This window comes from Cynocephalus volans, chromosome 10 (assembly GCF_027409185.1).
Source record: "Cynocephalus volans isolate mCynVol1 chromosome 10, mCynVol1.pri, whole genome shotgun sequence".
NCBI lineage: Eukaryota > Metazoa > Chordata > Mammalia > Dermoptera > Cynocephalidae > Cynocephalus > Cynocephalus volans.
This window is the reverse complement of record NC_084469.1, coordinates 32,635,475-32,663,156: the sequence shown is the minus strand read 5'-3', so window position 1 is coordinate 32,663,156 and position 27,682 is coordinate 32,635,475. Positions and strand designations below refer to the sequence as shown.

Here is a 27,682-nt window from a genome sequence, read left to right as displayed (position 1 = left end):
CTCTCATTGCCTGCTCTCCCCATAGCCCATTGACAATAATAATAGCTAGCAATCTTTGAGCATTTTCTTTGTTCCTGGTACTTCTAAGAAGTATAATCTCATGACAAACTTTGGAGTAGATATTACAGAGAGAGAGAGAGAGAGAGAAGAGAGAGAGAGAGAGAGAGAGAGAGAGAGTGTGTGTGTGTGTGTGTGTGTGTGTGTGAGAGAGAGAGAGAGAGAGAGAGAGAGAGAGAGAGAGAGAGAGAGAGAGAGAGAGCGCTTGCTTAATGTGGCTGGCCAATAGGGGGATCTGAACTCTTCACCATGGTGTTATAACACTGCGCTCTAACCAATAGAGCTAACCAGCCAGCCAATACTGTTATTATACTCATGTCACAGATGAAGGAAGTTTAGAGCAATTAAATGAATTGCCTAGGGTTACACACAGCTAGGAAGTGGTGGAGCCAAGATCTGATCCAATCAAGTTGAATTCAAAGCCTGCAGTGTGCTCTGCCTGACAAAGCTCCTGTTGCCTAAGGGACCATGTTTTCAACCATTTGGTCCCCTTTCTTGCAAGGGAAAAGTCTTCTAAGAGATGGGCCCCTGACCCAAGATAGCCAGTCGAAGACTGAAGGGAAAAGATGACCTAGGGCCAATTTCCCCTCAGCCATTCCAACTAAGAGGGGAGATGCCAGATAGTACCTACAGAGTCAGGGCTGGAGAGGCCACTATCTCAGGTAAAGGAAAGCAGAGGCTGTTAGTAAGCAGAGAGCCAGACTGTAAACCGAAAACAAAGCAGACATGGAGGGAGAGGGAATGAGAGCTGCAGAGAAGGAGACGGAAGAGTGACTGACTAATTCTAGCTAGGTCCTGGTGCTATCATGAATCCAGAACCCCCCTGTGGTCCCAGTTCCAAGGAACTGTCTATGCTGCAGCTCTGGTGCTCAAATTCCAATGAGATTCTTGACCTTAAATAAAAAATAACATTGATAGCTAGGCACTGTGCTAAGTGTTTTATACATTCCAACTAATTTAATTCTCACATAACTCCATGAGTTAGACACTATTATTACTCTCATTTTGCGGATGAGGAAACTCACTTTGCAGATGAGGCAACTCACTTTGCAGATGAGGCTCAGAGAAGGTAAGTAACTTGTCCAAGATCAAACGGCTATGCATGTAGCCTGACTCCAGAGTCTATGCCACGAAGATCCCTTTAGCTGTAACCTAGCTAGAGCAGGCTCCTTGCTATTCGGCTTTTCACATGGTAATGTCCCATCTCCCCAAGCAGAACAGGAGATCTTTAAGGGCAGGAACCATGTTTAGGTGGTACCTGGGTATTGCATAGTATGAGAGTTAGTAGACTTGTACTGACACAGGTGAATGAAAAGTAACAGCAGTCTTTTATCCATGAGCTCTAAATCTGTAGCATACACAAAACTGCTTTTGTTGCCTAGTAAGCATGTGGAGTAACAGTCTGTGGCTGCTTTTTCACTCACTAGATCTCATATTACTAAGCATTTCTTATCCTCCCATGGTGTACATATATTAAAATTTTGTAAAGCCTTTAGAAGGTGGAGAGGCTGTGGAAGGTACATCACAAAAGTGTTGGACTCGATTATCGAAGGGTAGGGCTCTGAGACAACCAACAGACCCCCTTGTGTGGGTTAAAACAGAGATAGGTTAGTGGCACTGTGCTTTACACTGTAGGATGTCGTTTATAATGTGTAACTATATACATTGCTTTGTTCAGATATGAAAAGACAACAGTGAAGTTAACTGCAAAAACTCTCTAGATGAAACTCCATGTGCAATACAAGGGACTGTGTCTGACACACACATATTTAATCTTGACCAGCGTATACTAAGTGACATGCAGTTCCTTCAGAATGGTACCCTGTATGACTCAGGAACTACCTGTCATCCATTCCGTTTTCCTCAGGCTCCAGGTACGTTTCCGAGTATAGTGAGGTACTCAAATGCTTGTTGATTTAATGTTTAAATGCTAGACAGAGCAAGGTAGAGACGACTTTGGGCAAGGGGAGCTTTTTGGAAGAAGCTGAGGATGAAGGGTCGGAGGGAGAGAAGCGGCACAAAGCTAAGTGGGTAACAAGGAAACATACAGCCTGCGGGGCGCAGGGGGGCACCAGATGGCACCTCAGACTCTGCTCCTCTGTCTTAAATCCCTCTTTAATGATTTCAAGCGTGTTAGCCTCCCCAGCTACAGCCCAAAACCTCGTGAAGGTACTGCTTTGGCCTTCGGAATCTCCCCAGCATTTGTCACGGGAGAGGTGCTGAACAGCCATCAGGCACGGCACTTTGATCCTTCCCCAGATGCCAACTCCCACCTTCACCAGGGGCTCTGCTCGCCAGAACTGCCCAGGTGAGAACCAGGCACAAACTGGCCTTGAGCTCTTCCTTCCTTGCTCTGCTGACCCTCAAGGGGCTCCCTGGAGTCTTCCCTCAGCTCACTTCTGGAGAAAGACCAAGTGGGAAATGGCAAGCATGGTCTTATTCTGATGCTGGGGGCCCAGCATCCACCGACATTTTCCTTTCCTTACCCTGAAACCAAGAAGTCATTTTAATGCAGTAGTAGGACAGATTGAGATTAGGTTAGAAATAAAGGCTTGGACTATTACCAAGAGAAAATGCAAAAGGGTTTATGTATAAATTGTTTCGGGACTACCGAAATGCAGTCTTGTTCAGAGGCTGAGATGGGATGGTGGTGGGGAATCGACCTGAAGCTCAACAACCAGGAAGCATGAGCCAAGGCTGTAGGACAAGGGAAGGAGAGAAGGAAAATTCCCAATGACTCCCTCACAATTAGCGTGTGGATACCTAGAAATGTACTGGACAGGTCTGGACTCATGGTGGGATCCAGGATGAAAGGGGTGGGTGACAGAGTGAGCAAAAGGAGGTAAATGCCTGAGATTTGTCATGAAATTCCTTGGAAGTGGCCCAGAGTTGGCAGGTTAGAATTCTGGCTGCCCGTCCTCATTCCACTAACCATACCCACCCTAACAGTATACCCCTACCTTTGTACTCCAGACTGCCCATCTCTTTCCAAAGGGAAAAGTAACGCCTGCTGTGTCCGCGTTGCCTGTAGATAAAATCCCTTGAGGGGTAAAGCGTTTTTCTTTTTTAAGTACTTTAACAAAGGCAAACTATTATTATCAATAGTAGCCTACATCTTTATTAAGTTCCTGTCAAAGAATGCCTTTTTTTTCCCCTGTAGGTCAAGAAAGTTTTTTTTTTTCCTGCTCCAAATGACTAGGTTTCTTTTTTTCTTTCTTTCTTTGTTTTTTTTTTAAAGATGACTGGTAAGGGTTAAGGGGATCTTAACCCTTGACTTGGTGTTGTCAGCACCACGCTCACCCAGTGAGCAAACCTATACAGGATCCGAACCCGTGGCCTTGGTGTTATCAGCACCACACTCTCCCCAGTGAGCCACGGGCCGGCCCCTGACTAGGTTTCTTAAACTCTATTTTTGCACAGCCAAGTTCTTTTTTAAAAACTAAAATCCATTTGATTTTATTGTCTTTTTTGGGGAGAGCTTTTTTTAATTGACATGTATTGATTATACATATTTATGACATGTATTGATTGTACAGTTATAAAAGAGTGCCTTCTTAAATCCCAGCTCTACCTTCTGGGTGCTTATAAGTTAGACACCAAAACAAAGAGAAGAAAATTAACATTCTGGAAAGAGTTACATATGCTAAAATATAAAGTGTAAGACTGTGAAGTCTGTTTGTGAACTGTCAGAGAAGCAGGTGGGATAGGAAAATATCCCCCACTTTTTTGCTGACCCTGAGTCTCATAACTACAGAATTTAAGAGATGGACAGGTCTGTTAGGAATTCCAGGAGATTTTAGGCAGCTGGTAGAACGGTAGAAAGAACTGGAACCATAAAGCCTGGGGAAGGGATAGAAGTCCTTGGAAAAGAAACATAAAAAAGCCTAGTGGAGGGCTGTCTGGTTAACTCAATTGGTTAGAGCACGGTGTTGATAACACCAAGGTCCAGGGTCCGATTCCTGCTACTGGCCAGCTGCGTCCCCCGCCTCCACCCCAAAATGCCCAGTGGAGACAAGGGAAGGACTGGTCTCTCCTGTGCTTCAAGCCCAGCAATGATTATTCATTCAGATATGCCCTGGCAGGTCTTGCTGCTTCAGCCAGTGCTGTTCCCAAACCCAGGCAAGGTGCCATCCTACTTGACAGGGGAACCGCGCCAGGAGGCAGGGCTGCCACAGGGTGTGGGGGGACAGAAGGACAAGGTACCCAACTGTGGGGCTGGGGAGGGGAGACCCCTACTCTCCTGGCCACAGTCCCACCTCCTCACACTTATAGGAGGCAGGCTTACTCCTATCAACAGCCACACTGGGACAACACAGGGGACAGGAGAGACTCAGGTAACCTGTGATAGAGAAAAACAGATGGGGAAAGGGGTAAAAAGAACTATGGGAAAGAGAATGGGAACTTGCGGTCTAAAGAGGGAAGCAACTAGAGTTGGCATAATAAAGTCCCAAGCCAAATAACTCCCTTGCCCTGGAAGAGCGAGCTGCCCGGGCCTGTGGCGTCTCTATTTATCTGGTACCATTTCAGAGGAGACTAAGACTCAGCTGGGCTGAGAGTCCCTCCCCTCCCTCCTGGATGAAAACAATAGGCCTGTTTTCCTGAGCTCTTCCTGTAATCCAGAAGGCCCACACAGAGGAAGAGGGGGGCTAAGGCAGTGGTGGTACCAAGGGACGGCTTGGGGGAGGGGCTTCCAATCGCCCATAAATTCATCAGCTTTCTCAAAGCCACCCAAAACACCAACAATCTAAGTACTAAAACAGTACCAGCCATGCAAATATTGCTTTAAAACCCATCCGTCAGTCCACCACCAACCAGATTGTTAAATCCTCTTTACAGGAGACCTTAGGAAGCCACTGCTGGTGGGGAGCGGTGGGTGCCGAGGGCCTGAGAGCTGGGGGCAACTAGGGTTTCCTCAACAATTCAAGTCCCACAAGGACACAGTACTGGCAGAAACATGAAAGGAGGGGCAAGCATTCTGGTGGAGGTGGTGCAATCTTAGACATCCTTCAATTAGATACGAGTAGCTAAAGGATGTGTGTGTGCATGAGAAAAAAAATATAGAAGGGTGTGTGTGTGTGTAAGAGAGAGAGAATGGGAGTGGGTGTGTGGGCTGGGGGTAGGAAGTGGCAGGAAAAGTCTCATGAGATCACTTGCTCCTTGCTACCCCTGCAGAGAAACCAGACACAGCCCCCAAGGACCCTCCAAGGCCTGAGTAAGTCTCCATCTACCCCAAAGCCAGCCGGGGGAAGTACGCAGCATGACCCCCATTCCTCCCCAGAAGGCTCAGTGTGGAAAGCGGCCCAAAGTCAAAGCATGAGACAGACTTAATATTCCTACAGTGAGAGAGTCAGTAGATGGAGGGGGATCGGATCACCAGAGCGCCTCTTCCTTGAGCCAATAAACTGAAAGGGAGAGAGAAGACAAGGAAGGTTGAAACCCTCAATTCCCTACTGTCCATCATGTCCCATAACAAACCAGACTCTTTAATGAAGCCTTCAAAACCCTCCTTTTCCCAGCTTTCCTCCCTCTCTAAAACTGACTCTCCTCTCGCTAACTCTACCTCTCACGCTGTAGAACTCAATCAGCTCCCTTTTTTTTTTTTTTGCAGCTGGCCAGCACGGGGATCTGAACCCTTGACCTCGGTGTTACAAACACTGCACTCTAACCGACTGAGCTAACTGGCCAGCCAAGATCCTTTTATTCTGATTCCACACTGTGAAGTACTGGTCCTCTGTTTATCAGCTGCTATCCATGTTCTGAAGTGTTTTGATGGGAATGAAGCACAGGAGGGGAGGAAATCAAGTAGGCTCTAGGAGTAGAGGGGAGAAATAGAAACCAGGAAACATATGTATGTCCTGGGAGAAGGGGTGGTTTATAATTCACTCCTCCTGGGTCTCTATGACAGAAGAACGTGTGAAACGCACACACACACGCACACAGACTTGCAGATACATGCAGCGGCAGAAACAAGTTATGACACGACACATCCACGAACGCAAATGCTCACACCGTTCTCATCAGAATCCAGTCAGAGCAGAGCGGGGCCCTGTCTGGAGCGAGGAGGTTGGGAATAACTACCCTCCTCCTTCCATGAGTTGATTTTGCTGCCTCAGTGTCTAGGTTCCCCGCAGACCTGGCTGCCCCAGACAGGGGCCCTGGGCTGATGGCTTGATCCAGTCTAGAGTTCTTCACAGATGGAGAGGCCCACACGAGGTGTGTAGCTGACACATGGAGGGAGATAGAAGAGGGAGGGAAGGAGAAGAGGGACCAGAATTCAGGCAGCCTTGTGCTGGTTCTAAAATGGCCGCAGGCAAGGCAAGGGACAGATGGTTCCATTCTGATGCTGAGCTGAGGAAGTGGGGAAAGGGAAAAGGAAAAAATAAACACCATCGCAGTCAGAAATTTAAAAATAAACTGAAAAACCTAAAAGATAAACAGCTTGCTTCTGAGGTTCCGCCTGCCTCTAGAACCTTCTAAAGGAAAATAGAGAACTGCAGGCTTCGGAGGCCAGTCCCTAGCCTCGGGCCTGAGAAGGTCATTCTAGCCATCCCTCTGTCCCCAGTTGGAAGATCTTACAAAGTCTTCTAGGCAGCTGAAGTGGTGTCTTGCCTTTACCTCCCCAGCATGTCTTCCCAAGTCTCACCTAAGGTAAGTAAGACCTTAGCTTTTAAAATGTTACAAGCTGTCAATACAGTTTGGTTCTGTCTCTCCCACAAGAATCAGTTTCGGTCCATGGTCAGTAGAATCGATTTCAGCACCTCCCAGCTGCTGCTACTGCAGCCATTACCCAATTGCTCAGCACTGTACAGTCTACAGGGTGCTTTCATGGTCATTATCTCATTTATGCCTCAGACCTGTAGGGAAGCTGGGCAAGAATTATTATCCCATTTCACAGATGAGAAAAACAAGGCTCTGATGAGTTAAGTGTCTGTCAAGGTGTGGCTAGAACTCAAGCCTGTTTAGTCTTCTGATGGTATATCACATGGCCCTGCCACCAGCTTGATTCCATTTGCCATCTAACAGCCCAAGAGGTTCTTCCTCAGGCTCAGTTATGACTGCCTTCCAGTGGACTGTCCCAAGTATGGTTTACCTGGAGACCTGCCTACTCCCATCTTGGAGTTGTTTTGTTTCTTACTGGTGTGGGGACAAGGCAGAGGGGCAGGAGCCTGCATTCTACTGGATTCTCCTTTTTCACCTCTGGGTCTTTGCACATGCTGTTCACTCTTCCAAGTTCATCCCTTCCCTCCTCTTTACCTGGATGCCTCATGCTCATCCCTCCAGACCTCAGCTTAGACGTCTCCACCTCCAGGAAGTGCCCCTGACCATCCCCTGCTCCCACAGAACCCTCCACTGCTCCTTTCAGGACACCAGTGACATTCTTGTGATTGATTCTCTAATTGTCTGTTTCCTCTGCTAGACTAAGTTCTTAGAGGTCAAGGCTGCACTTAATACCTGTCTGTTGAATAAATAAATATAGAAATAAAAGAAAGTTGGTGTCTTGTAGAAAATCCTTCCTCACTCCTCAATGCAGTGGTTTCTTTCTTTTTTTTTTTTTTTCTAAAAGATGACTGGTAAGGGGATCTTAACCCTTGACTTGGTGTTGTCAGCACCACGCTCACCCAGTGAGCTAACCGGCCATCCCTACATGGGATCCGAACCCGTGGCCGTGGTGTTATCAGCACCGCACTCTCCCGAGTGAGCCACAGGCCGGCCCTCAATGCACTAAGTGTTGGGTTACCTGCATCCTCTCAAAATGATCCTTGAATATTCACTTAAGTGCAGTGCACCAGGGCAGCTACTAAAAGTCAATACTCTTTTTGTCATGTAAATCAAACCCCATAATTTACATGCTTGGTAAATATGTATTACCAGAAAGTGGACTTTCTTAAATCAACTATATGGCCATGTGAAATAAAAATTATAGGAGACCATTGTTTGGGACTAAGTTCCTGCACTAGGTCCCAAAAGACCAGACTAAAAATCAAAATGGAGTCACCGCTAAGTTCCATGTCACCAAATCTAAACTAAACTGTGGTCTGACCTTCCAAAAAATCAGGAGAGAGAGATAATAGACAATTTCCCAAACAATCCAGTTTAAATCTTCAATAGCCATGATAATGAAGTTCCCTCTGCTTTAATCTCTACACAAAAAGAATAGCCTGATGTAACCTGATATTAAATAATCAGCTTTTCTATTGTTCTTTCTCTCTGTCTCCACCTTACAAGGAAAGTAACTTTGAAATGACCAACCCACTTTTTGTTCTTTGTTTCTGCTTTCTTCAGCCTTTTCTATCTATAAAACCAACCTTTTCTGCTCAGCTCACTGGAACACTTATTCTTTTTTATGGGATGAAGTGTTGCCTGATTCTAGAATTGCATAAAGCCAATGAAGATTTTTAAATTTGTTGTAATTTTGTCCTTTGACAGCTGGCAAAAACCAAACGGGAACACTAATCAGGGCCCAAAGACCACAGGAGGCATCGGGACAAGAAGGGATGAAGGGAAGGCTTCCTGGAGGAGAGAGGCATGCATTTTGGAAAGGAGAAAGAAATGTGCTGGGGCTGGGTTGGGTGAGAAGGGCGCAAGAAGGTCCCACCGCAGTTAAAGGACAGCTTATAGGAAGGTTCAACAGTGTAAGAGGATAACTCAGAGGCAGGTTTTCTAGGCTGAAGCAAAAGGAAGCAGGAGTGTAGTGAGATGAAATAACAGGGGATGGTTAGTGTTTTTGCTACAATAAGAATCAGAAGGCCCAGGCACTGCTTCTGATTCTTTTACGCAACTTCTGTAAATCAGCGAATCATTTAACCTCTAGAAGCCTCTTTTCCTTATGTACCCATCTCACAAGAATTCACGGTTGTGAAAACATTATGAAATCCATAAAGTGCTACAAATTTGCATATAGTCATTACAAAGAAATTGGCTCCCAAAGAGCAAAGAAAACCTGTGGCAAAAGGTGATTTAATAAGACTGTTGGGGGGCCAGCCTGTGGCTCACTCGGGAGAGCGTGGTGCTGACAACACCAAGTCAAGGGTTAAGATCCCCTTACCGGTCATCTTTAAAAAAAAAAAAAAAAAGTTGGCATTATTGAACCTTAGAATGAAGAGTGGCAGCTCAGGAGAAAAGAAACAAGATAAAAAAGTAAAATTGGGAAGAGGGCAGATGAGAGAGAAGGGAGAAAAAGAGATCTGTGGCCCTGGAGGCAGGGCTGCAAGGGGCAGGGAGGAAGGGCAGGCCCTGGGAAGCAGCCGCCAGAGAGCAAGGAAGGGCGGGGCATGGAGGCAGGAGGAGGAGGGAGATGCCAGGCCCATGCAGGCTGGCACAAAGCAAGCTAACGGAGGAGAACCACACTAGTAATCAGGGGTTGGATAATAATAAGGCTTCTCACTGCTGGTTTTCAATTGTAGCACAAACAAATCATTATTCCTTATTGCCAACCTCCTTCTAGGGGAGTCAGGTGTCCACAAATCCAAGGGAAGAGACTGGGGAAGCTTCATGACCAAGAAAATCTGTGACTTTTCTTACCCCATATGGCTTCTAATTCCAGAAGACCAATCAGATGTTATGAAAGAGAATGTACGAAAGACAAGCGAACTCTGAAAAGAGCCCCTGGAAGGAAGGGTAAAGGGTACAAAGCTGAGTCAGTTGGAAGAAGAGCAGGTGGAGGGTGGAGCCAGCAGGGAGGGGAAAGAAGGTCGGTCTGAATCACACACTTAGAAAGGAAGACCAGGGTTACTCTCCAAAGGGTGGAGACCATGTATTCTCTGGCTCCACCAAAGACCAACCCAGAATAAATTATAGCCAAACGAATGTAGGCGAGACAGAAAGAGGAACTTCCTGACCAGCAGGATGGAGCAAACATCTTCACTCAACTTTTTGCCAGGCTGTCTCTCCTCTTTCTCCTAAAAAACCTTCCCTGACTCCTTTCATGCCAACTCTAGGGTCTGGCAAACCAGTTCATGCATTCATGCAACAAATATTAAGTGCCTGCTCTGTCCCAGGCACTGCAGATACTAGGATGTGGCAATGAACAAAACAGAAACAGTCCCCTCCTTCATCGAGCTCACAGTCTAATCGAGAAAGCAGACATTAGAGATATAATTACACAACAACCGTGAAAGACTCTGAAGAAGTATGGACCACTATCAGAAAGATTAAAGGGAGGTCATGATGGGGACGGGGGGCCAGGAAAGGCCTGCTAAGGAAGTGATAGCTGAGACCAAAAGAAGGTAAGTTAACCAAGCAAAGGTCAGGAGGTGGGGAAAGCACAGAGGCTCTTAGGCAGGAAAGAGCCTTAAACATCCAGGCAAGGCGGTGTGAGGAGTCAAGCACCCTTCACCACCCAGCCTTGAATCTGTGCCTTTCCGTAAAGCTCTTCACACATTTTTGTACAATTGTCTTGTCTCTCACATCCCAACAAAGCCACGTATCCCCGTCAGAATGTCCCCACGGTTGAGGCACAGGTTTCCCCCTCAGGCTCAGGCAGTGATTCCGGTGGGTGGGTCCACAGCTTTTATACAAAGCATGGCAGGGCAGGAGTGACTGCCCAATGATTGCCAGAATTCCTGACTCAGAGGGCAGGACAAGCAGGAGTTTCTCGTGTTCAGATATAAGACTTTGCAGCTACTCCTTCTTCCAGTAATGCTGGAAGACTTTCAGGAGGTAGTAGAAGGCTCTAAGCCAGGGAAAGGGGAGCAGGCTCACAGAATTCCAGGCCTATACCTGGGGCTCGATGACTCACCCACAGCCATTAAGATTGGAATCAATGGACTGGGTAGTTCTGTCTTTTTTAAAACACTAAGTCTGGAGGAGAAGAATGTTAACAGAATCCCAGGAGACACCCTTTCTGGGCACTTTTTTCAATAAGAGAAGACAGGCAGCCACTACCTGTCTCATGAGCATTTGTCAGGCTAAGCACTTTATACCACTTTTACTTAATCCTCTCAATACCCCTATTAGGTGGATCTTGTTACCCTCACTTTACAAAGGATGAAAATGAGGCATAGGGGAATTACTTGCCAAAGATCACACAGTAAGTGACAGATCTGGGATTTGAATCAAGTCTGTCTCCAAGGCCTATGTTGTTGGGGGGTAAGTGATGATGGGAAGGCCCCACCTATTCCATGTCCCTCCCTATCCTCAAAATCCAAGTAAAGGGCTGGCTGGTTAGCTCAGTTGGTTAGAGCATGGTGTTGGTAACACTAAGGTCCAGGGTTCGATCCCTGTTACCAGCCAACTGACCCCCCCCAAAAAAAACAAAAAAAACCCCAGTAAAACAATAAATAAATAAATTTATTTTTTAAAAAACCAAGTAAAAATTCTCTGTCTTCCCAAGTCAGTCCTCTCACATGGTTCTGACTGCTCGTCCCCTCGGCACTAACAGACTCAGGAAACAGTCTCTAGACTGTACATGTTCTGAAGTCATACTTCTAATAGTTCTTCAGACCTTTTTTGAAACTTCCCTTTATTTTGTGTCCCTCCCATAGATGCTCAGTCCCACACCCACACTCCAACACACCCTAGATCTCTACAAAGAAAGTACTGATGTTTCCCAGACCATCCCTGAGACACCATCCCACCCTGGCCACCTCCACCCTCCATATTGTTTGTCTCAACTTCTCCTTTGCCCAGTTTAACACACACAATCACTACCGCATAAGTGCACCTTTTCTTCTGTATAGTGTATGCAATCACACCTCTGATCTAGTCATATGTTTAAGTCAGTATTAAGAACAGAGCATGCCACATAGTAGGCACTCAGATTTTTAGGAAGGGAGGGAGGAAACAAGGACCCCTGGCTTTGGAGGGACTTTAGGGATCACCTGGTCCTGTAGTTCTCAGCAGGAAACCTGCATCAACTCACTTGGGAAAGCGCACATACCAGGGCCCCACCCTGGACTGACTGAATCACCTGGGGGGACGGGGGCAGAGCCTGGGTATATGCAGGTTTAAAGGCTATCCAGGTGATTCTGACTGAGCCTCTCTGCTTAAAAGGCCCAGTCCCTATCCCTTCGTCTCGCAGGTGAGGAAACCGAGTCCCAGAGAGATGTGAGCTAGAAATGGAACTGAAACTAGAGCCATGTCGCCCAGCTCCTGATGCCATGCTCACTCCATGGATCATGTTGCCTCAAAGGCAGCTACCCAAGCTGGAAAGGCCCCTTGTGTCGGCAGGCCTCCACTGGGAGCTCTCTAGAGATGGTCAATTTTACCCAATCTGAGGTTAGGAGACCAGAGCAGGGAATCTGAGTAGTAGCAGGGGCATTTACCTTTAACTTGTGAAACATACTTCATCTGCAAAGACCACACCCTGGACCCCAGGCTGACCAATCACATGAGCTCTTCCTTTCTGGTGAGAACTGGGCCAATACAGCGGAGTGATTAGCATGTGAGTATAGGAAGTCAGCTCTAACTAGCTCTGAGACATTGGTTTATGGCTGACACCTTTTAAAATGGAAGATGGCCTGTAGAGTCTCTGCTTTAAACACAAGCACTTAAATCACTTTTTAATTTTATTACTGGTGGTGATGATAACAATATCCAGGCAGTGCATAATGCCAGAATATAGGATAACATCTAAAGAAGATAGTGTTTCTAGGAGTTAGCGATTGGAACATTCCTTCATTCAAAATTTGATCACCAGGGTTGGGTAGTCTAGGCTCAGTCCAAGGAAAACAATCGGTCCCAATTCATACTTGGTTCAATCTAAGAAAAAAGTAGGCTTTAGATTGCAGGGAGAAGAACTGGTGAGAAGGGCCATTCGGTATTGGGCAGCCCCTGGAAAAGATGTTCTCTACGCCTGTATACAACAGACAGAGAAAAAGACCTTATAAATACTCAATCCTTGGGATCCCACACTATTTTGAGGAAACACAGAGGTCTCATGTACTGCAGGCTCTTGTCTGGTAAACTAAAAGCACAGCTCTGAACAGCGCTCCCTAAGACACTGCCTTGGGTTGAATGTCCCCCCAAAACTTAATCCCCATTGTAACTGTTGACGGTGGGAAATCCTATTACAGTAATTGAAAGGTGGGGCCTTGAAGAGGTGATCAAGTTGATGGTTTAATGGTAGCCCTGGGTGTAGTTCTGAGGGCTTTAAAAGGAGAGCACCTGAGTCTCTCTCTCTCTCTCTCTGCTCTGTCATTTTCTGCCATGTGAGACCCCTGAGTTGCTGTAAAGCCACCACCAATGAAGACCCTCACCAGATGTATTCCCTGGACTTTGGACTTCCCAGCCTCTGAAACTGTAAGCAATAAATTTCATTTTCTTAAAACTGCCCAGTTCCAAGTATATTTTTATAAGCAACAGAAATGGCCTAATATAGCTACCACCCCAATCTACCACCTAGAGGCCTCTGTGGCCTGGATTTTGACTTCTAAGACAGTCCTCTCTAGGGTGGCTCTCCTGCCCTCTCTACTGGCGTAACTTGAACACACCCCTGTCACTCCCTTCTTTTTCTCTCTTCCTCCCATAAGGCCAATGTAGAAACTTTAAATGGTGTGGATGGGGAAAGTGAGGAGGCTGGGCAGGCCACTGAATTGATCACCCTGTTTCTAAGAGACTCGACTCAATTCTAGGTCATGCTCTGGGTCTGTCCAGCGGTGCGGACACCACAGATGGATACAGAGCCTGACCTGGCTCTAAACTGTCTAGGCCTGGAGGCCCAGGAGGGTGACTCTCCTTTAACATATGTACCCCCTCACACACAAATGCAGAAATGCTGTTAAATTTTACTATTTTAATCCCCTAAGTGACCTTCTTTCCCACTTCCTCTTGCCCCTACCCACTAGACCCACAGGATGAGATGACGTAAGAGGTTGAGAACACGCAAAATGATGAATATAAGCATAAAAACAAAACCTGAAAGTAAGTTGCTATCAACAGGAGCTGAATACGGAAGAGAAACCCTTAACTTCTCTTTCCTCTGCTTGATCCGCTTGTGATTCTATGCAGCTGTTTCATTTATAATCCCTTCCAGAGGCCTATCCTCCTGCATTAGAGCCGAGAGGAAGAGAAGTGCTCTGGGCTGGCTGATGACATGTGAACTTCTGAGACAGTTCACCTCACCTGACTCAACAGATGTTAAGCACGTCAGGCCCTCTGCCCAACTCTGCACACACACGGGAGGATGAGATGTAGAATGGTGGCTGCCAGGGGCTGGGGAGGAGGGAACGGAGAGTTAGGGTTTAATGAGCACAGAGTTTCAGTTGCGGTGATGGAAAAGTTCTGGAGATGGACGGCGGTGACGGTAGCACAACAGCGTGAATGTACTTAATGCCAGAGAACTGCACACTTAAAAATGATTAAAATGGTAAGTCTTATGTATATTTTACCACACAAAAAAAATTTTTTTTAAGGGTGTGCTGAAATGAGACAGCCTTTCTTTCCTCCCTCTGAAGAACAGGACTTCTGAATTACTCATCTCTTTCCTCCAGACTAAATCTTCTGAATTCTTTTGCATGTCCTTCTCTTCCAGTCTTTAAAGTGTTCTGCCCAGTAGCCGAACATCCAGAAATCTCTATCAGTTCTGGGCACAGGCCCACAGAGCTTTGTATTTCCAGCATGTGCCCACCAATGCCAACTCCCCAGCAGTTCCCAAAGGCTCAAGCTAAAGTCACTTACTTCCTCCTCTTTTTCAAAAAAGTCCCAGGTATACAAGCAAAACCTGTCCTCTACCAAGACACAGATCAAGACCATGTGCTACTGGAGGGCAGTAACTATTTCTCATATAGTTTGTCTCCAATCCATGAAACAGGCTATATTTCTCCAAACACTTTACCAAGAAACATTAATCCCTCAGCAAGCCCACAGAGCCTGTTTACCACAGGTCACAGAATATTACACGTTTACAATTAACTCAAGTGGAAAACGATACTGGTCTAGAATGCCAGCTATACACTGCCCTCTCCTGCCCTCCCCTCAGCACCCACACACACATGTACCCTGACACCTGGGAGCAGGCCTCTAACTGCACAGGGGTGAACACAAGCTCATGTTTTGGAGTGACCAGACTTGAGTCTGAATCTGGGCTCTGCAACTTACTGGCTGTCCAAACTTAGGCAAGTTATTTATCTTCCAAGTTAACTTCTCTAAGCCTTGGCTTCTTCATTTTGAAAATGAGGATAAGGGCTGGCTAGTTAGTTAGCTCAGTTGGTTAGAGTGTGGTGCTGATAACACCAAGGTCTAGGGTTCGACCCCTGCACTGGCAGCAGCAAAAAAAAAAAAAAGAAAAAAAAGAGGCTAATATCACCAATCTCAAAGGGTTATTGTGAGGGATAATGAGATTACATAAGGAAAGAACCTACTGCATAGTAAGTGCTCATTATTGTTCTTATTCCAACCCCAAATCCCCCCTTCTGAAAGGAATCCACGTTGCAATATAAATGACTTATATAAGAGCAATCTTTGTTTGGAACTGAAGACAGACAGAAAAAGAAGGGCTTAGTAGAGGTCTAAAAGGATACAGAACCAACAGACTTCTGATTCATATAGTGCCTATTCTTCCCAACCCTGCCTCAACATGTGAGGCTCAGGTAGTCTGCACCATGAGTGACCTTGTTAAGGTTAGAGGAGTTTCTTCAGCTGCTCCAAACCTCAGCTGAACAAGGCCAGGGGCCTATCAAGTTCTGCCCTCCTAACTCAGGCTTGGAGATAGTGAGAAGGGCAAGGCAGCTTGCTGCACAGCTCCAGCTTGACCAGATCAGCTGTTCTATTCCCAACCGCTCACCTGCCCCCAGAGGATCCACTTGGGCAAGATGCCTTCTACCCTCTGGTCACTGCCCTGCAAAAGGGACAACTGTAGGATGAAAAGACCCAAGAGAAGGGACAAATATGATGCCCCTCTTTCAAACTCTGCCTCTGGCTGCTTAGGCTTTGGGGCACCCTGTCCACTTGTTTTCCTGAAGACTCTTTCCTGAACCACTTGGAATTAAAAGACCAAGTACTGCATGCTTCAGCCACTTTCTTACAAATGTGGCTTTAAAGAAAGAGTGGGTGGGTGGTGAAGAGAGAACATGAAAATCTTCCTTACAGCCTGGCTTGGAGCCTACCCATTTTAACTTCAGAGGTGTGCTGGCACATAGATAAAAGCTGTTAGGGGAGATATGTGCCATACACACAAAGAATTTAGAGCCTACCTTCCTCTCTCCACCCAGAAAGAAATAAACAAGGGGACTTAAGAACTACTCCCTACTTTATGGAAGAAACCTGTCTAGTTCTTCCCCTGGCCTCTCCCATGTCCATAACTAGTTCACTAGTGGCAATATGGGTGGGAAAAAAAATTCTTAAATCACTGTCTTTGACATTGCAGGATGGTTAACATCCCTGATCCTCACATACTAAATGCTGTTAGAGCTCCCAAGACAGTCACAATTAAACCTCCTTCCCCAACATTTCCAAACACCCCCTGGAGAGCAGTGCCACCCTGGTTGAGAATCACTGAGTAAGCACCTGTACTGCTTTTTTCTCACAGTGCCCAGTATGTCCTAGGCACCCTTTATTGCTTGTGGACTGAATCTAATAGAAAAGGACAAGTTACGGGAATACTTAGATCCACATCTCTCACCGAGTAATTACTGAACCCCTACTTCGTGCTCAGCATTTTTATAGGCATGGTAAGGGATCAATAGGAGATATGGATCACAGTCCTTAAACATAAGGAAGTGGTAGGAAAAACAAGACCATAAAACATTATTCAATATAAGGCAACATGTAATCAAATGCTAAATCATCAGGTCTGCGAGAAAGAGAATGATGTGATCAGCAAGGTTGGCACAGTAAGGGGAGGCTTTGTGGAAAAAAATAGTTGAGGTGGCCCTTGAAGGAGGTGGAATTTTCTTCACTCAGCCCTACTAATCCTCAATCTGCCCTGCAAGGACTGCTGTTCATGGAAAACTCCTCTCAATCTGTGCTTCCAAGAGCAGTTCGGCAGTCCAAGCCCTTCAAATCCCATCCTCAAATGGTTCCTGGTAGGGGTTGGCCCGTGGCTCACTCGGGAGCGTGCGGTGCTAATAACACCAAGGCCATGGGTTCGGCTCCTATATTAGGATGGCCGGCTCCCTTACTGGCTGAGTGGGATGCTGATCCCCTTACCGGTCGGTCATCTTTAAAAAAAAAAGATTCCTGGTAGAAAAGGGTGGAAAAATTTTCCCATTCTCCCTCAGAGGACCAGCCAATATCAGGCCTGCTATAAGGAGAACTTCTCATCCCAAAGGCAAAGCGGAGATGCCCAAACAGAACCAAAAAGCATTCACTGCCACGTATACTTAGTCACAGACTTTGAGTGCAGGGGTTCCCTGCTGTGACTACAGAAACGCCATACACCTTTGGCCTTGCAAGAGTCTCCTGCTATGAGGACATGAACTTCTCAGATAGTTTGAGGTCTTACCTACCTACTCTGTCAAAGGTCTTCTTGCCTCCTGCCTCACCAATCATCACCATTTTTCTTAGGCAAATAGTACCCATTTGCTCCATTCATCTCTCTCCAGCCACTCAGGTTCCTCCCACAAGCTGCACCAACAACTACTTCTCATAGCTCATCCCACCATCTCATGTGATGCTATCTTCCTGACATTCAAGCTGCTCCTGGAGTCTGGCTCCTCTAAGAGCTCAAGACTTGTGGCTTCTCCAACCCTATTTCATTTCAAACATGCAAAATCAGTAACACTCCCCCTCCACAGCCCACTCATCTTTTACTTGTATACAATGTAAATTGAGAGTCTCATGTATTTATATACAGTATCTTCTAATGTTAGGAAGAATACCACTTCCCACAGACCACAGGAACTAACCTAACGCCGGACCTACTTGTTTCTATTTCCATGAGGCTTTACCTACCTTCCAAACCCTAGCCACCACTTAGGCTAATAACATCTAGTGATGCACCCTTCTGCCTCATACACCAGCTCTAGGCAACGTGCACACTCAACCCACCCTCTGCAGAACCACATGTGAGTCCACAGACCCAGTACTCAAAGACCCTCCCCCAATGAACAAAAAAGGGAGTCATACACCCTTTCCATATACAAGCCTTTACCTTTTCAAACAAATACACTATTTTTTCCCTCCTATAGGAAGGTTCAGAAGAAATCCTTTTGGAAGTTAAGCCTGGAGTTTCCACTCCATCCTCAGACTCCTGGCCCTTGGCTGCTTACCAAATGCTCCACTCTAAAAATGGCCCCATTCCAGGGTCTACCTATTTTGGCCATCACCAAACTCTACCTGCTGGTTCACCTCTATCCTTTCTGTAGTAATGCCAGCTTGGCTTTCTGATGTAATTTATGTCTCTCTCAATAAGCCAACCAAATATTTTTGTCTTGTAAAAAGTAAAAACAATTCTTGTTATACATAATAATAGCATGCTAAAGTTTTCTGCTACAGTCCTTACCATGGCTTGCAATTATATATTTATAATATATGTATTGTATACATATGATTATGTGAGTAATGTCTCTCCCTATTACTAGACTGTAGAAGACCCAGGTCTGGCTTGTTCACCACTGTTTCCTCTGTGCCTAGTTCTAGAACTTTCCTCAAACAGAACACGAAATCCTACCACCCTCCCCATGCCCACACACAATTAGCAAGGACATCAGGCTGTCTGGCCACTGGACAAAATATCCAGAGGTTCACTTGGATCACTACAATCCTACCCCTTTCTTCTCTCCTCCCTCCACTATTCCCTACCCTTAACAAGAACAAAGAGCCTCAAGTACCTTTCCAATTACCCTTTAGAGGAGCTTTCTATAGATGAGAGAATCCCACACTCAAGTCAAGGACTAGGTGGTTGGGAGGAAAATGGCAAGAAGAACTGGAGAGAGGACAGAAGGAATGTGAGCTGTGGACAGGGTCCAAGTCTTTTACCAAGTAACATTTCTCCATTTTCCTATACAGTGTGGGAATTCAAGAAATGCTTTCAGAATGGACTTAATAGCCTGATTACTTTTTGTTCTATTTCTTCAACCTAGGAAAGAAAAGAGTGAGAGGGATAATGGTATAAATTGGGTGCTGAAGGGGGTGGAAATTGAATATCAGATTTCAAGATGACTGACCACTGGACAACAGAAAATGAGTGTAATTCTTTGCAGTCAAATTTAACAAAATTGTCCCTACCTTGAGAGTTCTAAGATATTGAGGAAAGCAATAACAGTAGCTTCCCAGAGCACACACAGTGTTACATCCTTCCCATAGTATCTAGAACCTGATTTTTGACACAGTAGACTGACAATGCTTGGTGACTGATGCAGGAAAGGATATTATTGATAACTTTCTCTGATTCAACTTTGTCTGGAGACAGAAAGATTAGGCAGGCAGACTATCAGATGGCTTCTGGAGATGCTTTTTAGTCCCAGAATTGTATTATGTTTCTGGGCTTAGAAGTTACTGCATTCTTTATTTATAGACCCATGCCAGAACACAAGCTTGTCAAGAGCAGTTGCTCACTTCCTCCCATCTTGTCCCCTAAATGACAAGCAAGGATGCTCTACATATCCAAGTTGTGTGTTACCCTGTCTTAGGCACACAGTTCAATGCTGAGAGGAATGGATGCCAGACGTGAAATCAGGATTCTAGGGAACATAGTGTTAACTGAGCTCTTAGGGCAAGAGTGAGAGGGTGAACCAGCTGGCTCTCTTGGTGACCTTCTTACTGTTATCTTTTTTTTTTTTTTTTTTTTTTTTTTTTGTCGTTTTTTCGTGACCGGCACTCAGCCAGTGAGTGCACTGGTCAGTCCTATATAGGATCCGAACCCGCGGCGGGAGCGTTGCCGCGCTCCCAGCGCAGCACTCTACCAAGTGCGCCACGGGCTCGGCCCCTTACTGTTATCTTAACTGTCAAAACCTCACTCTTCCAGAGAATCTCCCCTCCGTGTATGACTAAGAGCTATGGTGATCTGTCCTATCCCATAGCATAAAGGGTGGTGTTTGAGGAATGGCTGAACATCTAGCTCCAGCAAAGTTCTCTGTAATCTTCCTTCCATCATTTTGCTAAAGCTGCATTTCACTTCATTCCAAATGCCAGGAATTCCTCAAAGGGCCCCGCTCCCCCTTTGAAGTTCTTTAGAGAGAAAAAAAGTCACTACTTAATGCCTTTATTTCTGCTGCAGGAGGTCAGTCTTCCCATTCTCCTGCCTAAGGCATCTGTCCTCAACATTTGGACAGCTAGCACATCAGAAAACAGTAACAGTCCCACGTTGCTCAGCAGCCTAGAAATACATGCCCAGAACTGCCAGCTTTCCAAGTGGTGCTGGATCCACAGCCGCATGAAAAGAAAAGGAAGGAGAAGAGACTTCTCAAAAAAACAGACACAACAACACAAAATCATTTGAAAAAGAACATTGCTGTCAGTAACTACCACCTAGCAACAAGTCTCTCTTGAATGTGCTCCATGATATAATTTCAATACAGCAACCCTGAACACAACTTTACAGTTTCAAGGACACTGCAGTCTAAAACTTCTAGCTGGTTGGGCAGTAAGGAGAAGTTGTTTGATTTATGAAGTGGGTCAACCAAAATGAACAGTGTGAAGAGAGAGAGGTCAGGCTGGGGTCTGCCCCCTCCATGTCCTATCCATTTCCGCTGATACTTATCCTTTGTGAGAAGCCAAGAGTTCCAAGTCAGAAGATTCTTTTGGAATATAACCAAGGTTGGACACATAAAAGGTTTGAAACAAAAGGCCCAAATTTTCTCTTGGATGATCCTAACTTTACTTCAAGGGAATCATTCAAATGGAGGCTTCCAGAACTCTGTTTACCACAAGACAAAGTCTGATTCCAAAAACATCTCAGAAAAGATATATTCTTAGGGCCGGCCCGTGGCTCACTTGGGAGAGTGTGGTGCTGATTAACACCAAGGCCATGGGTTTGGATCCCATATAGGGACGGCCGGTTAGCTCACTTGGGAGAGCGTGGTGCTGACAGCACCAAGTCAAGGATTAAGATCCCCTTATCAGTCATCTTTAAAAAACAAAACAAAACAAAAAAAGGCTTCTCTGATTGCCATTTGATAGCAGTAACAACAATAAGGGGCACCACATATATGGTCACTATGTGCCAGGAACTAGACTAAGTACTTAACATGCAGTATTTCATCCTCAGCAGCTCTGAGTTCAGTACCATTACCATCCCCACTACAGAGATGAGAAAATGGAGCTTAGAGAGGTAAGGCTTTTTGCAGAATCTGCAGTAAGGGGAGTCAAGTGAGACAGGGGAGCAAGGCCAAGGTTACACAGTAAGTGAGGAAGCCAGGACTTGATCTTAGGAATACAATTCCACCCATGCTTCTCCCTACCATGCTGGTGGAGAAATGGAGCCTCAAAGAGATCATGTGGCTGTAGTCACAAAGTGGCAGGTCCATCTGGCTTCCCCACACATGGCTAAGAGATTAATGCAATTCAATCTTCCCTAATATCGGACTATTACTCTTATCACTTCCTGAAAACCAAGCCTTATCTTAAAGCCAGAGGAGAAAGACACCTTGGGCTTTAAGGCCAGCTAATAAATGCTGGAACACCTCTCCCATCCCCCACCTCCACCCCCACCCCCACCACAAAATGAAGTAGTAAAGGGAGACATGCTTTGTTGCTAATTCTCCAGGTTAACGTTTCTCACTGGACAACAGACAGGACCAGAAGAAGAGATGACTGAGCAAGCTGCTCAACAGTGCCTCAGCAGCTTTCTGAGGTGGAGTAGAGGGAACAGGTTCTGAGAAAAGGTCAGCAGCAAGGAGAAAGCAGGCCCTCTGCAGCCCTATTTCAAAGAAACTACAGCTCTCCCTCAAGCTCTAGAGTACTAGGGTGGTAGACGGGAAAGCTGACTGCTTTCTTAAGAAGCATAAGGCAGGACAGACAGAAAAACTGGGAGCAGGTCACCCGGCTCTCCTGAGGAGCAGGAGAGGAGAGTAAAGCAGGAGCAACTGAGGAAGGAGGCTAACATTGCTTCATGCACAGAAATCCAGAAGGGAAATATCACATCCAAGGTCAGAGGGTATTTGCAGAATTGCTGGAAATCCCAGGTTGAGGGTCCAGGCCAAACTACCAGAAGAGAGTAAAAGAAAAAAGAAGCTCAAGCGGAGTCCCACAAGGTTAAAACCAAAGGTCATGCTTTGGACCAACCCATTTTTTTTTCATTGTGTGCTCTTGCAAGTGATCACCCATTTCTTATTGTATTTGTTTCACCATGTGCTCTTGCAAGTGATCACCCATTTCTTACTGTATTTCACCACAGGCAAAGGAACCTGTAGCCAGAGTTAATCAACAATCAAGGTGGGAAGGGAAGGCAGGGGTTCACCCCAGAGTGGAGCACATTAAGGGACATCTCCCTAGAGCCTGGATTTCCATCTTAAATCCCAACTGACTTGAGCATGCCAGTTTATACACTGGCTAAAAGGACCTAAAGAATCTCCATCCTAAAGCCTTCGGACCCTCTCCCCATCCACACACACAAACACACACACAAAAATTCTGTGCTCAGTCTCTCTCCCCACCAACTTATCACCTTCTCTCCGGCAAGTCAGGTCTCATAGCCCAATATTGCGCCAAACAACTTATGACCTGAATGGCAAGAAAAAAACTGTGTCACCTAGAGAAACCCAATTAACAACATGACTCTGCTCTCTTCAATTTCCCTCTCCCCTCCAGTCATATCCGGGGCACCTGTGTGGCTGACCGCCTTTTCCTGCTACTGGCCATGTTCCCTGGCTACCTCAAAAGCCAGAAGACAATATGAACAAGGGTCTCCAGAGAAGCTAACCTAGAGATGGGAAATCCTGCTCTTTGCATGCCTTGGCCTGTTGAGAAAGCTGGAAGGGCACAGGATGGAAGCACCACCTGGGTGGTAGTATGGAGTGTTCACCTTGAAATCACTAAGCCACGCCTTAAGCCAAAGCTCTCTGCTGAAGAAAAATACATAAGTGCTACTGAAAGCTCCTAAACGAGAGCGTGTATGTGCCCCACGAGGGATAATAAACGAGTATTTCGAAGAAATTCCTGCTGCAGTTGTTTCCTCTCAGCCCCTTTCCCAGTGAGCCCCTCCCTTGAGAGAGCTCCACTTGCGAATTTACAAATACCCACCGCTTTTCCGAACCTCCGGACTGACCACATGCAGCATGTGTTTTGTGTGTGTACACATACATAAGCATCCTCTTCCCAGCCCTGCTGGAGTTCTGAAGAGAACGAATGCTTCCCCTGCTCTTCGAGTGCACTTGTCTGCCCTCCCAGCCCCACACTGCTGCAGAGTTGGTAATGGAATATTCAGGGACCCTGAGACCGGAAATGCCTGGTTCTGGACTGCTGCACTTGAAACAGGAGAGCGGGGATAGGGAAAACCGAACGTGGGATTGACGGAGACGGTAGGAGGGGAGGGGTGGGGTGGAGTGGAGTGGGGAGGCTGGAATTCCGACCAGGGAAGACATGCAATTCAGGGGTGGGCGAGGAAGATAAAAGAGGGATGAGGGGGAGGCTGTCAAGACAGTTGCAAAGTCAAAATTCGAGAAGTCGGGAAAGAGGAGGTGGAGGAAGGAGATTTAAGTAAAGGCAAGGGTGGAAAGAGGGCCAAGAGGAGGTGAGGGGCCACAATAAAGATTCTGCAGATGATGGGGGGGGCCTAAGTTTAGGAAAACCAGAGAGCGACCCTCCAACACCTTGCATGTAGGGGGTCCCGAACCCCCAGAGTAAAGGTAGGGTGGCAAGGAAGTGTGGGGGCGGGGCACCACAGGGTGGGGACTGAACTGGCTCCCAGAATCTGCAGCGAGTGGAGAGAGAAGGGTAGTAGAGGGCGGGGGCCCAGCAGCGGCGGGAGCCCGGGAAAAGGGCAGGGGTCGCCGAGGGGAACGGGGCTGGTAGTGGGGGCGCCCAGGGAGCACGTGAGGCATGCAGCCACCCCGCTCCCTCCGCTGCGGCGGGGACAGGAAGCAGGGCGAGGCTGGGGGCGGCGCGCTCACCCGCAGGGCGGACAGGTCGATGTCGTCCAGGCTGCGGGCGGGGGCTGGGTCGCCCATGGCCTCCGCGGGGAACGGGGCCCCGGGGCCGCTCACGCTCCGGCTCGGTTATTCCACTGCCGCCGTCGCCGCTTCTCCCCCATCGGGGGACCCTGGGGGCGGACTCCGCCGCGCCTCCCCCGGAGAACAGGGAGGGGGAAGGGCCGGCGGGAGGACCGACCCACCGACTGACAGGAGCTATCGCCCCGGAGCCTGCAACCCGAGCCGCCCGACTCTCCTGCGCAGGCGCGGAGCGGCCGTGCACCGGGAGGGTGGAAGAGGGAACGTGACGCGAGCGCGCCGGCTTCCCCCTCCCCCTAAGCGCCGACACCTGCGCGCAGGCGCAGCAGAGCGGGCGAAAGGCGCGCGCGAGGACTGAGCGACCGCGCGAGCTTGGCGTGAAAGAAGTGGGCGGTGGCCGAGGCGGCCGCGGAGCGCGCCCACCAGCTGGCGCGCTTGCGCACACGTGTTTCCTTCCTTTTACCTATTTTTTGCGTTTTCTCTCCCCTGTTTCCTTCTTAGATCTCCTTTGACGCCTCTCTTTCCCTTTCCCTCCTTCTTTCGTGTGCCCAGCTGCCAATCAAGCCACCCACCTCTCTATTTGCGGGGGATGGGGGCGGGACCCAACCCCCTCTATTGCTAGGGGGGTTGTTATGGTAACTCCCCACGCGAAGGCTGGGTAGCCTCTAGATAGGGCGGGCTGTCCACCCACCCAAATGCCATGGCAACAGTGGAGCCGCTGAGGGAGGGGCCTCTCCGTGAGAACTTGGCTGGAAAAACCAGGCGGGAGTTAGTGGGTGGAGGGGGACACCAGAAGGCCCTTTACTCCTTTCCCCAGATGGAGTTGGGGGGTACTGAGGAGGGGATCTTAGAATAGGGAATCCTACTGCAGACCTATACCGCTACACAAAGGAACTGTTTCAACAATTCATTAAGTGATCACTGGAGTCACCCATGAGGGAAGAGGTGGTGGAGGGAAAGAGGAGGAATCTGTGTCCAATCCCTTCAAACCTTGCTTGGGTCACCTTAGATCTAGTCATGTTGACACAGCACTCCCAGCCATTAGCCTCACTGGAGACTGGGTAATAACTGTGTAAGAATAAGGTCATCTTCTGCCACTGACGTGCTGTGTGACCTTGAGCAGGTTGCTTTGCTTCTCTGGGCTTTACTTTCACTGCGAAGTTGAGAGGGGAGCCTGTATGATCCTCAAGACCTCTTCCAGCACCAACACTACCTCTGAAAGTCTCCACTACCAGCCTTCATACAAACTTCAGTTAGAATTTGAACGAAAAGTCCTGCTTTCTGGGCCCTTCTCCTCAGCACATTTGGATGCACATCCTGTCTTGCTCTCCTACTGTTACTGCCAACCCATTACCTTGCCATTTTCCCTGTCCGAATCACTGTTCTCACTCACCTCCATGACCCTTATCCTCCTACTTGGCTTCTCTGCCTGACCCCCTCAAGTTAGTTCTCTATACCCAGAGTGACTTTTCTGAAACTCAAATTTGATGTCACTCACCTGTTTCAGGTCCTTTGCTGGCTCCCACTGTCTTCTGGGTAGAGTCTAAAGTGTGGCATCAAAGGCCCTTCAAGATTCTGGCCGCTTCCCCTGCCTTCTTTTTCTTTTCTTTTTTTGGTTGGCGGCCGACCGGTAAGGGGATACAAACCCTTGACTTTCGTTGCCTTATTTTTCATCACTCCACTGTTCAACCTCACATGTTCCAGCCATACTAAAATCCTCTACTCACAGTTCCCAGAACTCAACATACTTTCCCCCCAACCTTTGCACTTAACTGTTTCTTCTCCCTAAAATATTCCCCAGCCCATCGATACTCACTCCCACTGCTCTTTGCTTTGTCCTGCTTGTCTAAGCCACCTCCTCCATGAAGCCTTCCTTGACCCGCTAAGGCTGAGTTTGGCTCTTCTGTTTTAGTTGCCTGACTTTGTAAATATCCGTTGACTTTCCTTAAAGACAAGAATGATGTCAGTCTTGTTCAGCACAGGGTCTGGCACCCACTAGAGATTAGTAACACTAAAGTTAATGAAGGCATCTGTTGTCTGGGTAGGCACTGCACTTGTTCAAGGTCAAGACCTTGGGATAGTAGGAAAACACATCAAATTTGAAATTAGCACTTTAGGCAAATCACTAACCTCTCTCTGAGGTTCAATTCTGTCTGTAAAACAGAGATAATAATAATAGGGAGGTTAGGATAAAATAAAATTATGTATGTAAAGCACTTGGCATATACTAGGTACTCAATAAGTTTACTGATGGCTGACTCATAAGAGTGTTTAATAGATACTAAATGAATGAATGAGCAAATCAAGATGACAGGGATGGAATAAATGGCCACCCAAGCCTCAAGAGGCAATGTAATCTGGGGCGTGAGGAGGGAAGAAAACAAGATTGGCCCTGTGCTGATAATTATTGAAGCTGGAGTATGGAGACATGGATATACATGGATACATGAGGGTTCTTTATCCTATTCTCTACTTTTGTATGTATTTGAAGTTGCCCATAATAAAAACTTTAAAACAGACAATATGGTGGAGGTCCGGAGCTCTGGACCAGGCATCAAGAAAAGTTAAAATATGAAAAATAACACTAATTATAGGACACCTGGAGGATAAATGAACACTTTGCACAGGCCCAGTTGCCCTCAGGGCCTCCCGCCCACCTTGGAAGACTGGGCTCTTTCTCCATTCTGGGTCTAGAGCCAATTCTTCTGATTCTGAGCCCTCTGCTTTGGCTCCCTGCATCTTGGTGGGCCTCCATTCAAGAAACTCCAGGACTAAGGAGGGGAGGGCAGATAGTGTGAAGCGGAAGCCTACCTAGCCCCTGGCCCAGCTGTGGGCAGCTGCTGCCTCCACCCCATTCCACTATTAACAGGTAATGGTTCCCCAAGGGAAAGAGGCACTTAGTACTGACAATGAGGCTAATTAACAGAATGCCAATTAGTGCCAGGAGACCGCTATGTGTGGAATTTCTTGCTTGGAAATGGCTTCTTGAGAGAATTGGAGGGCTGGACTCAAAAGAGAGGCTGGGGCAGAGCAACATCATCCCCTCTCTTCATGCCATCACCCCCAGCACACCCCTCTTCCAGGAAGGCTTCCTAAACTCTTCACTCTACTCTCCTTGGTTCTTCCTGCTTCTGTGGTCAATTCTGAGACCGGGGAGTGAGGCTGAGGGAATGAAGGGCAAGAGCCGAGATGTGTGCTGAACTTTTTTCTAACTGTAAAATATTTCAGACATACAAAAAGTAATGAATATGTATATGTGTGTACACTCTGTGTGTGTGTGTGTGTGTGTGTGTGTGTGTGTATATATATATATATATTCCAGGTAATCCATATACTTACCACTCAGTTTAATAAATAAAAGTTACCAATTGAGTTGAAGCTCTCTCTGTATACTCCTCCTGGGAGGTAACTGTCCTCAATTCGGTGTATGTTATACTCTTCCACAGACTGTGCCGTTGATTCTATCTCTTTCCTCAGGAGTAGTACCGTCCAGTAGAACTTTGTGCAGTGATGGGAATAGTCTATACCTACACTGTCCAATTGTTAGCCACTAGCAGCAAGTGGCTATTGAGCACTTGAAATGTGACTAGTGTGAGTGAAGGACTATATTTTTAATTCTTTCTCATTTTGATTCGTTTAAA

General features: G+C 46.9%; 1 protein-coding gene and 1 non-coding gene across 11 annotated transcripts in view; one reads left to right on the top strand and one right to left on the bottom strand.

The window, feature by feature from the left end:
• The window catches only part of MINK1 (misshapen like kinase 1), a 51,119-nt gene extending 26,881 nt beyond the window's left edge, over nt 1–24,238 (bottom strand). For all 10 annotated transcript variants that reach the window (XM_063111358.1, XM_063111359.1, XM_063111364.1 and 7 more), the window contains exon 1: nt 23,985–24,238. In XM_063111358.1, the coding sequence (XP_062967428.1) occupies nt 23,985–24,041 (57 nt within the window). In that variant the 5' untranslated portion in view covers nt 24,042–24,238. The remainder of the gene's footprint in view (nt 1–23,984) is intronic.
• On the top strand, nt 11,215–11,289 carry TRNAT-GGU (transfer RNA threonine (anticodon GGU)). Its single transcript has one exon. It is a non-coding gene; the product is annotated as a tRNA-Thr (tRNA).
• Nucleotides 24,239–27,682: the final 3,444 nt, after the last annotated feature.